Genomic DNA, 14,787 nt, shown 5'->3' with positions numbered 1-14,787 from the left:
TTAATTGGGAGCCCATACAACACACCACTGCTCTGGCTTCCCCATCTCCTGCTGCATCCCTTCCCCAGGGTGCACTCTCCACCCAGGAGCTCAGTCCCCTGATCCCTGATCTCCTTTCCTCTTAGTAGATGAGACAGCAAGCTTCTATCAAGTCAGAATTACCTTGTTCACGGTTTAATTGTAAGTTGAATGTCTCCTTTGTCTCTCCTTCACCAACACTTTGGTAATGGAAGTTTTCATGAATCACTGAGAAGAGAAAGGAAAGGCAATTAGAGATCCCAGACAGTGACCAAGAGCTGCATCTCATAGTTACACATCCAGGACATCCTTGACTCCCATAGTTCAGAGGGAACCTTCCAGCCCTCAGGGAACCCTGGACTTCAGTGGGTCTCACGTGACCTGTGGCTTGATGTTGCTCCTGGAAACTTACAGCTGTTCCACATCTAATGCACCTCTCAAGTTTTAAAAAAGAATGGACATATGAAGGAGAAAAACCATATGATCATCGCAATAGATGTAGAGAAAGCTTTCAACAAAATTCAACACCCATTTATGATAAAAACCCTCCAGAAAGTAGGCATAGAGGGAACTTACCTCAACATAATAAAGGCCATATATGACAAACCCACAGCCAACATCATCCTCAATGGTGAAAAGCTGAAACCATTTCCACTAAGATCAGGAACAAGACAAGGTTGCCCACTCTCACAACTATTATTCAACATAGTTTTGGAAGTTTTAGCCACAGCAATCCGAGAAGAAAAAGAAATAAAAGGAATCCAAATCGGAAAAGAAGAAGTAAAGCTTTCACTGTTTGCAGATGACATGATACTATACATAGAGAATCCTAAAGGTGCTACCAGAAAACTACTAGAGCTAATCAATGAATTTGGTAAAGTAGCAGGATGCAAAACTGACGACCAGAAATCTCTTGCATTGCTATACACTAATGATGAAAAATCTGAAAGTGAAATTAAGAAAACACTCCCATTTACCACTGCAACAAAAAGAAGAAAATATCTAAGAATAAACCTACCTAAGGAGACAAAAGACCCATATGCAGAAAATTATAAGACACTGATGAAAGAAATTAAAGATGATACAAACAGATGGAGAGATATACCATGTTCTTGGATTGGAAGAATCAACATTGTGAAAATGACTCTACTACCCAAAGCAATCTACAGATTCAATGCAATCTCTATCAAATGAACACTGGCATTTTTCACAGAACTAGAACAAAAAATCTCACAATTTGTATAGAAACACAAAAGACCCCGAATAGCCAAAGCAATCTTGAGAAAGAAACACGGAGTTGGAGGAATCAGGCTCCCTGACTTCAGACTATACTACAAAGCTACAGTAATCAAGACAGTATGGTACTGGCACAAACACAGAAATATAGATCAATCTAACAGGATAGAAAGCCCAGAGATAAACCCACGCACATATGGTCACCTTATCTTTGATAAAGGAGGCAAGAATATAGAATGGAGAAAAGACAGCCTCTTCAATAAGTGGTGCTGGGAAAACTGGACAGCTACATGTAAAAGAATGAAATTAGAACACTCCTTAACACCATACACAAAAATATACTCCAAATAGATTAAAGACCTAAATGTAAGGCCAGACACCATCAAACTCTTAGAGGAAAACATAGGCAGAACACTCTAGGACATAAATCACAGCAAGATCCTTTTTGACCCACCTCCTAGAGAAATAGAAATAAAAACAAAAATAAACAAATGGGACCTAATGAAACTTAAAACTTTTGCACAGCAAAGGAAACCATAAACAAAATGAAAAGACAACCCTCAGAATGGGAGAAAATATTTGCAAATGAAGCAACTGACAAAGGATTAATCTCCAAAACATACAAGCAACTCATGCAGCTCAATATTAAAAAAAATAAACAACCCAACCCAAAAATGGGCAGAAGACCTAAATAGACATTTCTCCAAAGAAGATATACAGATTGCCAACAAACACATGAAAGGATGCTCAACATCATTAATCATTAGAGAAATGCAAATCAAAACTACAATGAGATATCATCTCACACCGGTCAGAGAGGCCATCATCAAAAAATCTACAAACAATAAATGCTGGAGAGGGTGTGGAGAAAAGGGAACCCTCTTGCACTGTTGGTGGGAATGTAAATTGATATAGCCACTATGGAGAACAGTATGGAGGTTCTTTAAAATACTAACAATAGAACTACCATATGACCCAGCAATCCCACTACTGGGCATATACCCTGAGAAAACCATCATTCAAAAAGAGTCATGTACCAAAATGTTCATTGCAGCTCTATTTACAATAGCCAGGACATGGAAGTAACCTAAGTGTCCATCAACAGATGGATGGATAAAGAAGATGTGGCACATATATACAATGGAATATTACTCAGCCATTAAAAGGAACGAAACTGAGTTATTTGTAGTGAGGTGGATGGACCTACAGACTGTCATACAGAGTGAAGTAAGTCAGAAAGAGAAAAACAAATACCGTATGCTAACACATATATATGGAATCTAAAAAAAGAAAAAAAATGGTCAGAAGAACCCAGGGGCAAGATGGGAATAAAGATGCAGACCTACTAGAGAATGGACTTGAGGATATGGGGAGGGGGAAGGGCAAGCTGGGACAATGTGAGAGAGTGACATGGACATATATACACTACCAGACATAAAATAGATAGGTAGTGGGAAGCAGCCGCATAGCACAGGGAGATCAGCTCGGTGCTTTGTGACCACCTAGAGGGGTGGGATAGGGAGGGTGGGAGGGAGGGAGATGCAAGAGGGAAGAGATATGGGGACATATGTATATGCATAACTGATTCACTTTGTTATAAAGCAGAAACTAACACACCACTGTAAAGCAATTATACTCTAACGAAAATGTTAAAAAAAAAAAAAGAATGGACAGTGGAAAAGTTGTAAATAGTGGTCAACCCCCTTCAAAATGATCAGAAAACAGTGAAAGCCAATTTAAAATAAATAATACACGTGGAATGTGTTTTGTAAATTCTATGTGCAACTAAGACCAGGGAAGAAGCCGATGGATTTCTTCAGGAGAAAGCTAATATTTCTAGAGAAATACACCTACATTACAGAAGAAAAGCCCTAACATCTTTCGAAGATGGAGATTTAGAAGGAAGGAAGGAAAGGAGGGAGAGAGGAAGGAAGGAAGGAAGAAAGGAAGGAAAAAAGACCTTGGGTCAGGGAAAAAGACTTGGTTATAAAGAGACATACAGTGAAGAGGAACTAGTACTTCCCTGGGGTAAGATGGGTGGGGAGAAACCCAGAAAACAAGGAAAGACACATTCTGAAAGACACAGACAAGAAATGAAAATTTTCTGAAAGGCACAGACGGGAAGTGAATACTAACACAACTGTACCTCCTGGGGGCAATACCCACTGAGGGGTCAGGGCAGTAGGGAGCTGCTTTTTCCATCCCCAAGACATGTTGACTTCATGCCCAGGCCAACTTTGGAAGAGGACACGGGGGTAAATGTTATGTGGGTGAGAGGTTTAGAGAACATAAGGAGGCCTAGGCATGAAGTCAACATGTCCTGGGGACGGAAAAAGCATCTCCCTACTGCCCTGACCCCTCAGTGGGTATTGCCCCCAGGAGGTACATTTGTGTTACAGTTGCAGGCATTTCAATGATGGGGGACAGGGGGCTTCTCTGACCCCTCTTACCAGCATCTTGGCTCTGGGCTGCTGACCTTAAGCTCCTGTGTACAAAAGGGTCTGGGAGGCACCAGCGGCAGCCTCCCCTGGGGGCAGGTGGGCAGCTGCGCTGAGCCAGGCAGTGGGCAGTGAAGCTTGCGGGCAGCAGCAAGCCTCACGTGTAGGAGATCTCAGCACAGGAAGCCCCGGAAACTAACACATGTGATGTGGGTCCTGGGGTCCAGGGAGGGGGATTGCTACAGTACAGGGAGAGGATCAGAGCCCCTGAGATGTGGGCAGTAAAGGTAAATGCCGTTCCCTTCCTACCCATGGCCGGGGGATGTTCTGGCTACAAATATAATATTGACTTGAAATTTGTGGCTAGGTATTTGATTTCCTTTATTCCTTTTTCTGATTTAGATATCGCATTGGAGAAATGAGATAGCTCTTATTTTACAAGGTATAATTTTCACAAATAAACACATCTCATTCTTTATACTGACTTCTTTTACTTTTTCTCTGTTTAAAAATCCTTTATTACTTCTTTATTTCCCAAATAATAAACTTCAAATTCTTTGGCATAGGGTGTTAGACCCTCGAAAATCACCTCCAACTCCCCTTTCCAGAATGAGCTTCCAAGCCCTCCCACCCATGCTCCGTTTTTCAGCCACATGGTTCTGCAGGTCCACTGTTCCTTTCCTACTTTGTAGCTTTCACATGCTGCCCCCTCCCCAATGCATGGGTATGTGCTGGCCTTCTCTTGTGAATTCTCCATTCTTTGTTTGGGCACAGGACTGCATTGAATGGCAGATCTTTCAATACAAAGAAAATCTTTCCATCTTTGAACATGTCTGCAAGTATCAGATAGGGCTACCTCCTTTCCTACAAAAGGCATAATTCATGCCTTCCTCCAGAAAAGTAGAGACTCAAATCCTATGTTTCTCAGCACCAAATTCAGGTCCTAGCTGAGCAATCATTTGTGGGATTACTTGGCTAAGGTGTCACCCCCACTATGTGTAAGCTCCATGAGGACACAAGTCATGTGTGTTTTCTTCTCTATTGTATTCTCTCCCTGCCTGCCATGTAGTAGTCACTCCATATAATAACTGTCAAATATAATGAAGAGTGAATGAATGAATCAGTGAATGAAGTGGACTTGAACCCCAAAAGTTTTGAAAGTTGTAATTACCATTTTGGAAGTTTCTGCAAATCTGAAGTAAATCAGGATAGGCCTTCAGGTTAACTCTGCTGAACAGGGCATCCAGAATTGTCTTGTCAAATTTCTTCTCCAGTTCACTGAGAGCATCATACACCACTCTTTCCACCGGGACCAGATTTCCACAAGCTTCTTGAAAATGCTTAAAAATATTGAATGGTGAATTATGTAGCTTTGAGTGTATGGGTTATAGGAGACTTGGATTATAAATAGACTAATTGTTCTCTGGTGAAATATTAGAATGTTACATATATTTGGATGACTTCTAAAATATTCTCCATCATAAAAATAGACTCTTATTTTGTTAACCTGCCTCTCTGACATTGATGGCCACTTAAGAGAGCAATTTTGAAGAATAAAAGTCAGTTCAAAGTAGAATGCTGTGTGGGGGCTTTAAGAGCCTGGCCAGGATGCTTCAGGAGTAGCCCTTACTGGTACTGAGAGGCCATTTAGTTGACCAGACAATAACCACTGCCCTTCCCTCCAGGAAACCATGTAACCACTCTCCCCTTCTGTGAATGTTGCCAAAGGGCAAAGAAAATTCACAAAGACAAAAAGAAGACTTGTCCTCAGTAACCCCAGGAAGGCCCATTGTTAACCTTTACCTGTACTCTGTATCCGGAAATGTCTAAAGTGCAAGAAACGATTTGGAGAGAGAGCAGCAAGCATCTGCTTCCAAATTTATCCTACCGTGACACGACTTCCCTATGAGTTCAATCACTTCAGGTTCGAGTGCATAAAATAAGAAGGCTTTGTAATGAAATGTTGCCCAACTCACTTATCTGCTTTAATTTTGTTATTGTTATCATATTGTATCAAAATATCTAAGATGCTCCCTACCTACTCGCAATTCCAACGTTGCCACATCTCCATCGCCACGCACCTCCCCCGTTTACTACAGAAGAAGGGATGTTGTCTGTGATGCTGCTTCTCCTCTCACCTCCTAACTTATAGGATGGCGAACGTCCCTGTTCACAGGAGGACCTTTAGCCTGCTCATTGCATCCTAAATTTGGCAGGTTATCAAGAGGGAATTCTCCTCACTTACCTTGTACATCTGCTCAGGGATGAAGCCCCGATCTCGGAGGCCCATGAGGAAAGGAAACGGCTTTGTTATTGCACTTGCAATCTCCACCTTATTTTCTTTGAAGAGCCTGAATATGAACTCATAGAAAAACTGCACCTCTGGGTTCTGCTCCTCTGGGTTCTGGTCCCCTGCGATCATTCTGAGAAACAAAGACACAATATGAAAGTAGACGTTGAGTTTCCGAGAGGCCCATGGAGGTCAGAAGATTTTATTTCATTTATTTATTTTTTACAGCTTCTGAATATTTTTATATATGAAATTATATATTATAATGACTATTCTTTTTTCTACATGAATATTTACTACATATATTTTTATACAATTTTTAAAGGTTACACTCCATTTACAGTTATGACAAAATATTGTCTATAATTCCCCGTGTTATACAATATATCCTTGTAGCCTATGTTACACCCAATAGTTTGTATCTCCCAGTCCATCACCCCTAAATTCCAGCTTCCCCCTCTCTCCCTACTGGTAACCACTAGTTTGTTCTCTATATCTGTGAGTCTGCCTCTTTTTTGTTACATTCATTAGTTGGTTGTATTTTTTTACATTCCACATATAAGTGATACCATCCAGTATTTGTCTTTCTCTATCTGACTTATTTCACTTAGTATAGTGCCCTCCAAGTCCATCCGTGTTGTGGCAACTGGCAAAATTTCATTCATTTTTTATGGCTGAGTAGTATTCCATTGCATACATATACACTACACCTTCTTTATCTGTTCATCTGTTGATGGACACTTAGGTTGCTTCCTTATATTGGCAATTGTAAATAATGCTTCTAGGAACATTTGGGTGCATGTATCTTTTCTAATTGGTGTTTTTTTTTTTTTTCTCAGATATATACCCAAGAGTAGAATTGCTAGGTCATATGGTAGTTCTACTTTTAGTTTTTTGAGAAACCTTCATGCTGTTTTCCACTGTGGCTGCACCAATTTACATTCCCACCAACAGTGCAGGAGGGTTCCCGTTTCTCCACATCCTAGCCGACATCTGTTATTTGCATTCTTTTGGATGATAGGTACTCAATGGAGGGCCAACGTGTGTAAAATGATGTTCTTGTGCAAGGGCCAGAATAGATGGGATTTATTTACTTAGAGAATAATCAAGGGTGCAATAGAAGAATACACTGGGCTTAAGGAAGGCTTGTACATAGAAGTGAAAGAGTTTACCCTGTGCTAATCAAAACTACTGTAAAAAGACTTTCACCCAAACTCTCTACGGAAAACACTGAATTTTAAAATTGTAAAACCTTTACAGGAATTTATATGATACTCAGATGGCTAATTTTATGTCTCAACGTGGAGGGTTTGGGGTATAAGACTAACATTTTATTTTAAATTGGTGAACTTTGAGTAAGCAGTTTGCCCTCCATAATGTGGGTGGGCCTCATCCAATCAGCTGAAGGCCTGAATAAAACAAAAAGACCAGCCTCCCTGAGTAAAAAGGAATTCTCCAGCTGACTGCTTTCAGAGACTCTGCTGGGTCTCTAGCCTGCTGGTGCATAGCAGACTTTGGACCTGCTGCCCTCCATTAATGTGTGAGCCAATTCCTTACAATAAATATCTCTTTCTCTCTCTATACACACACACACACACACACACACACTCACACACACACAGCCTATTGGTTCTGTTTCTCTGAAGAACCCTGATGAATACACATTACAAAAAAAAAAAAGTTACAGACAAAGAGATTAAAAAACAAACTGAGATAATACTACAGAACCTACCACTGAACTGCAAGTCTTCTTAGTTAATAACAAATAGAATAAATCTCAGGAAGGTATAAAGGAGCTAGACCTCTCCCATCTGTAACTGCAGAGGCAGGAATGGCATTCCACATCATAAAATTAGGTCAAAGACACTCCTCTGATAAAGTCTCAATTAATATTGAGAATACGTCTTTTTCTTTGGTCTAATATAGAGACTTGTGTGAATATTCAAAACTAGGACAGGTTGCTCTATATCTAAACCTGCCTATGGAAGTGTTATATACATGAAGAAATATAAGACCTCTGGATTTCAAACATAACCACACCTGTGAGAAGTAATTTAGAGACTCAAAAAGCTTTATAATTCTGATTCTTACTTGATAAATTGTTCCCCTTGCTGATAATGTCTTAATGAACTTCTCTGTATTTCTAAAAGTTGTAAAGACTCATAGGATTTTTTTTATCCCACCATAAAAGGGTCATTGGAACTTCCCATTCTCCAAATATGCATCAGGATATAATAAAATCCATTCCTTCACTGAATTCCTTAAAAAATGTTTTTGCTTAAAGATAGCTAATTGAAAACAAGTGCTTTCCCCCTCTCTCACTGGAGAGTCCTCTAAAATGACAGTAAAGAAATTAGAGTCACAATGACAAAGAGAAGACGATTGGATGAAAAACTTAAACCAAAGTCTGAAAAAGAAAAAGTGGTCAGAGTATTCATCATTATTGCTGGTGGAGGATCCTCCTAGAGGTCAGAGAGGGGCCCAGTGTGTCTTACAGGCCCCTGGGGAGGTAGTGGAGGTGGGGAAGAAGATGCAAGAATGAAAACAGAGGGATTGTTTGAAAGGAGAAAATACAAAACAATGTGCTCCCCAACTCCTCCCTGACCCCACCATACAGAGCTCCTGCATCCAGGCAAGAAACTAGAGGTTTCCTCTTAAGAAAAATGTAAATGACTCAGAAAAATGGTCTTCACCTTTGGGCATTTGGGATTTACCCAGCAAAGTCACAGGTTTTCAAACCCATCTCATTAAATGCAGTTCCAAGCTAGCTTATCAGTGCCTCACCCTTAAGAATGAACAAACAATAACAAGCCACAGATACTTGTGGAAACTAACAGCACAAAGGGGCAGGGGGCAAAAATGACTCCAGAACAAATAGAAATACTACAGGGAACAGAAGAGAGTTTCTAAAAAACAATTTTCATACACATTGGAGAAGATATTATGTCCAGGATGACATGAAGAAAAAACAAGAAAATGAGGTAATGGGCCTGGAAATTTAAAGTGATTGCTGAAATTTTTTTTAAAAAAGTTTAACTAAAATGGTCATAAGATAAAGACAAGGGAATTTCCCCAGCACATAGCTGGAAAAAAAAAAATTCTAAAGGAAAAATGAAAAGTAAATTTGAAACATCTAAATGTCTAAAGTAGTCACTCAAGTGTGTAGATTCAGAAGTAAAAGGAAATGACTAAAAAATATACCCCCTGTTCAATCATTCATGTGTGAAGGCAAAATAGCTGTGCAGAGGCTCAGAAAACATTTTACTCATGCACCCTCTGTGTTGGTCGCACAGTTTTCGATGCTCTGTTTTCTTTACTTCTGGGCAAAGGTAGGGTTGCACCCTCCTGCCTCCTCGGGCTGATGGGTGTAGCTTTGGCAGAAGAATTTGGAGCCAGCACCTGTGAGCCACGCTCACTGTTTCTCTGCTACGGTGGCTGTCATTTCAGATGGCGGCTGTTCATCAGCTAGAGACAGTCCTAGGTGAGGGCTCCCTTAAGCAGCTGGTGACCCACTGAGATTCTACAAACGTTTGTTCCAATAGAATAATCTACCCCATTCTTACTGACATACTGTCGGGAACAAATTATTTGCTGATACCCTACAATAAGAGAATCCGGAAATCAATACCAGCAAAGTTCTGTTATATCAATGAAAGAAGTGGAAGGCACCACTAAAACCAGTTAACATACTGACGTCTTAGATATACAGAATGGACTTGAGGACACAGGGGGTGGGGGCGGAGGGGGAAGCTGGGGGGAAGTGAGAGTAGCATCGACATATACACACTACCGAATGTAAAAGAGCTAGCTAGTGGGAAGCAGCCGCATAGCACAGGGAGATCCGCTCGGTGCTTTGCGATGACCTAGAGGGGTGGGAGAGGGAGGGTGGAAGGGAGGCTCAAGAGGGAGGGGGTATGGGGACATGCGTATGCATATGGCTGATTCACTTTGTTGTACAACAGAAACTAACACAGTGTTGTGAAGCAATTATACTCCAATAAAGGTCTATTAAAAAAAAAATACTGACGTTTAAAAATTGTAAATTTCATTTGAGAAAAAAAAGTACATCTCAAAAATTATTTTATGAGGTGATGTCTCATTGTGGTTTGATTTGCATTTGTCTGATGATTGGTGATGTTGAGCATCTTTTCATGGGCCTGTTGGGCATCTGTATGTCTCCTTTGGGAAGGTGTCTCTTCGGGTCTTCTGCCCATTTTTTTAATCGGGTTGTTTGTTTTTTTTATTTTGAGTCGTATGAGCTGTTTGTATACATTGGGTATTAACCCCTTATTAGTCATATCATTTGTGGGTATTTTCTCCCATTCCATAGGTTGTCTTTTGGTTTTGTCGATGGTTTCCTTTGCTGTGCAAAAGCTTTTAGGTTTAATTGGGTCCCATTTGGTTTTTTTGTTTTTGTTTCCTTTGCCTTAGGAGACAGATCCAAAATAATACTGCTACATTTTATGTCAAAAAAAAAAAAAAAAAAAAAAATTATTTTAGAACAGTGATTCTCAAAGCATGGTCTGGGGACCCTGGCATTTTGTGCAAGACCCTTTCAGGTGTCATCAAAGTCAAAACTGTTTTCATATAATACTAAGATGTTATTTACCCTTTTTCTCTCTCATACTCTCACAAATGTATAGTGGATTTTTCCAGAGAATACACGGCCTGTGGTATCACAATAGATTGAATGCAGAAGCAGATAGGAGAAACCAGCTGTCTTCTACAGCACTAGCTATTAAAGAGATTTGCAAAAATGTGAAGGGTGGCTAATCTCACTAATTTAGTTTATTGTAGAAGACAGTTATTTTTCATAAAATAGGTCATTTATGTTAGCAGGTAGTGAGTTCATTATTATTATTATTTTTAAATGAATAAATAAATATATTTAAGTGTTCAAAGTTCAACTTTCTAATATGGTAGATAGTAATAGGTATAACCTACATTAACAAAAACTAGCTCTTTGGATTCTCAATAATATTCAAGAATGTAGAGGGGTCCTAAAATCAAAAAATTTGAGAAGCCTTGTTCTAGAAAGAGGATATATACTTTTTGCAGTAGTAAAATTATAGTAATCTTAATCTAAAACTTCAGAGTATATTAAAAATGTTAACAAACTGAATCTGGGCAAGTTAAAAAACTGAGTTAAATGATTTATTTCAAAGATGCTAAACTCAAATGGCATGGTTTCACATTTGATACTATCAATCAGAGAAATATTGGGTTGGCCAAAAAGTTCATTTGGGTTTTTCTATAACATCTCATGGGAAAACCCGAATGAAATTTTTGGCCAACCCAATATATATTTGAGAATTAATTAGAAATCATAAGGGTAACAAATAGAGTCAAAATGAGACTATAAATCTTACAGAAGAATAAAAGTAAAGAAAACATACTGTTTTTCTTAAACAGAGAAAACAAAGAGACATTAGATATTAAAAATGCCCCCAAAATTTATAAGCAAAAGATATATGTCATTTAAAACAGATTAAATTACCATCTTAGAGTATGAATGAAATAAAGTATAAATAGAGTCTAACTACCAAAGACACACAAAAAACAAAGTGACATTAAAAATGTTAAAAGTCAAAAAATGGGCAAGTGACATTAGACAAAGGCAAACAAGATAGAAAGCAAAACTCACAATATATGTATTTTAATAACAACATTTAAGACTGCTAATAGACAAATCTTTCATGGTCGTTACAAAATTTCACTTTCAATTTTTAACTCCTCAAGTATATTTAAAAAGATATGTGGGATAAAAGTTTTAAAAATTGCAAAAATATGTATTAATAACTAGGTCTTAAACACAAGAACATATCAAGTATTTGGCCCTGAATTGATCTAAATAATAAAGAAAAATTGAATAGGTACATGTTCTAGCTATAAGACGATATTACAATAAATCAAAATTTTAAAACAAAAATTTTGTTTTAAGAAACAAATCTAACTTGCAGTGGTTTAAAAAGTTCATTTTTGGCTTCAGCTCTAACATTGCAAAGACCTTGGAAGTCATCACTCCTATCCTTACAAAAATAAAAAAGCTGAAAAAACTGAAAATCAATGAATCTCAGGCATGTACAGGAAAATTGAGGCCATAGGTCAAACTGTCACCCCAAAAACTGGATTGATAGACAAGTCCAGAGAATCACAGATGAGATCAGCTACCTGGAATGGAAGCCACTAGAGCCACAGACCATAGGAACACTTAAATGATAAGTTTGATGACTTGCTGGAGGCTGAGTGTGGACTTACATGAGAATGAGAAACTCCTAGGGACCACTGTCTTAGGAGAGCCCCCAATCTTTTGTGGGTTTTACCTCCAGGAACCCCACCAGGTACTCATGGTGAAGAGCCAAGAAAAATCCTCTGCTCTGGCAGAGGGAGAGGGGAAAAGGAAACTTTTTAAAACAGCCCAGAGCATTCTCCATAACAAGGGTCTACTCTCCAGAAGAAAACGCTTTGCCCAAGCCTTATCTGACCTAGGGGAAGGTCAGTTACCAAAATCCAGCTCCTTCTAGGCTTCTGTCTCATTTAATGGGGTGAGGGAAGGGGAAATAGCTAAGAAATCATTCTAAAATTTACAGTCCAGGAACACAGTTCCACTACAAGATTGAGATTTAATCATAAGATTAAAGAATGCTTTCTCTCCCCAGTACCCTACCACTACATCAATAGGGCTCCAGTATAATAATGGAGGATTACAGCTGAAAGAGCTGCAAGGCTCTATTTAATGAGCTCTTAGGGAAATCCAAAGAAAATAGGGGACACAAAATGAGAACATTAGAGGAATTTGAAGCCTCTGTCACCTAAAGCCAGAAAAAACATTAAACATGGCCCATCTCCTAGCCAGGTTAACATAAAACTTCACAGTAAACATTTATTTGCCTCAGTTTCTATTATCTGATACATCACATCTGGCTTTCAAAAAAATTACAAGGCATATCAAAAGACAAAAAACAGTCTGAAGAGACAAAGCAATCATCAAAACCAGACTCAGATATGACAGGTTTTCAAATTATCAGACAGGAATTTAGAATAACTATGACTAATTAATATGTTAAGGGCTCTAATGGCAAGAGCAGACAACATGCAAGACCATACGGCTAAGTAAGGAAAAAGATGGAAACTCAAAGAAATAATGAAAAGGGAAATGCTAGAAATCAAAAACACTACAACAGAAATGGAGAATGCCTTTGATGGGCTTATCAGTAGATTAGACATGGCTGAAGGAAGAATCAATGAGTTGAAGATATGTCAATAGAAATTACTTAAAATACAAAGAGAAAAAGTATAAGGAGAAAAAAACACAACAGAACACAATATCCAAGAATACCAAAAAGAATAGATATATATATATAAGTGGAATACCAGAAGGAGAAGAAAGAGAAAAGAGAGGAGAGAAAATACTGGAAGTAGTAATGGCCAAAAATTTTCCAAAATTAATAACAGACAACAAACCACAGATCGAAGAACCTCAGCAAACACCAAACGAGATAAATACCAAGTATCTATGAGTCATTTCATATTCAAACTGAAGAAAACCAAAGACAAAGAGAAAATGTCTCCCCCAAGGAAGAGAGGGGGAGAGGGGGCAGGGAGCCTTACCCTTGGAGAAACAAGGATAAAAATTACATCAGATTTCTCATCAGAAACCATGCAAGAGAAAATGTAGATAAAAATTCGAAGTGATAAAAAAATTTTTTTAAAAACCCTCCAATCTGGACTCTTATATCCTTTGAAATTAAGAATTCAGAGCCAGCACTTGGTTAACTATGTTCACTGTTTTCTCAAACAAACAAAAACTGAGGTAATTTATTGCCAGAAGATTTACCATGAAAGAAATGTTAAAAGAAGTTCTTCAGGCAGAAGAAAAATGATATGGGTCAGAAACTCATATCTACATGAAGAAAGGAAGAGCATCTGAGAAGGAATAAATGGAATAAAGGAATAGGAATAAATAATTAAAAATTTTTTTCCTATTCTAAGTTGATCTAAGAAATAGCTGTTTGTTCAAAGTGATAAGAACAACTATGTGATTTATAGTAAATGGATAAGTGAAATGACAGACAGCAGTGTTAAAAAGGACAGGAGGGAGGAACTGGTAACATTTTGTTGTAAGATGCATGCACTGACCATGAAGCAGTATATTGTAATTTACAGTGGATATGGCTAGTTGTAAATATATATTGCCAACGCTGGGGAAACCAATAAAATGTTTTAAAAGAAGTATAATCAATATACTAAGAGAGATGAGAAAATGAAGCCACAAAATGCTCAATTAAAACCAAAAGGCAGAAAAAGAAAGGAAGAAAAAATGGAAGCAAATACAAGTACAATGAATAAAAAACAGTTACAAATAAAAAAAGTTACAAACAGTTATAAAATATAAAAAACAGTTACAAATATGGTAGATTTTAATTCACCATATGAATAATCACTTTAAATGTGAATGGTCTAAATACACCAATTAAAAGACAGAAATTGACAGAGTGAAAAAAAATAACACCCAACTATATGTTGCCTTTAAGAAAGCCACTGTAAATATAAAACACAGATTGGTTAAAAGTGAAGGGCTGGGACTTCCCTGGTGGTGCAGTGGTTGAGAATCTGCCTGCCAATGCAGGGGACACGGGTTCGAGCCCTGGTCTGGGAAGATCCCACATGCCGCGGAGCAACTGGGCCCGTGAGCCACAACTACTGAGCCCGCGCATCTGGAGCCTGTGCTCCGCAACAAGAGAGGCCGCAATAGTGAGAGGCCCGCGCACCGCGATGAAGAGCGGCCCCCGCTTGCTGCAACTA

The 14,787-nt window shown here is 38.6% G+C and overlaps 1 protein-coding gene across 9 annotated transcripts in view; it reads right to left on the bottom strand.

The window, feature by feature from the left end:
• Nucleotides 1–14,787, bottom strand: part of SP140 (SP140 nuclear body protein) — a 77,720-nt gene that overhangs the window by 56,383 nt on the left and 6,550 nt on the right. For all 9 annotated transcript variants that reach the window (XM_057550716.1, XM_057550720.1, XM_057550717.1 and 6 more), the window contains 3 exons: nucleotides 5,938–6,115; nucleotides 4,864–5,032; nucleotides 163–246 (listed from right to left, as the gene is read on the bottom strand). In XM_057550716.1, coding sequence (XP_057406699.1) covers nucleotides 163–246; nucleotides 4,864–5,032; nucleotides 5,938–6,115 — 431 coding nt within the window. The remainder of the gene's footprint in view (nucleotides 1–162; nucleotides 247–4,863; nucleotides 5,033–5,937; nucleotides 6,116–14,787) is intronic.

This window comes from Balaenoptera acutorostrata, chromosome 8, assembly GCF_949987535.1.
Source record: "Balaenoptera acutorostrata chromosome 8, mBalAcu1.1, whole genome shotgun sequence".
Classification (NCBI taxonomy): domain Eukaryota; kingdom Metazoa; phylum Chordata; class Mammalia; order Artiodactyla; family Balaenopteridae; genus Balaenoptera; species Balaenoptera acutorostrata.
The sequence above is the reverse complement of the archived record's forward strand: the minus strand, read 5'-3'. Positions and strand labels throughout refer to the sequence as shown.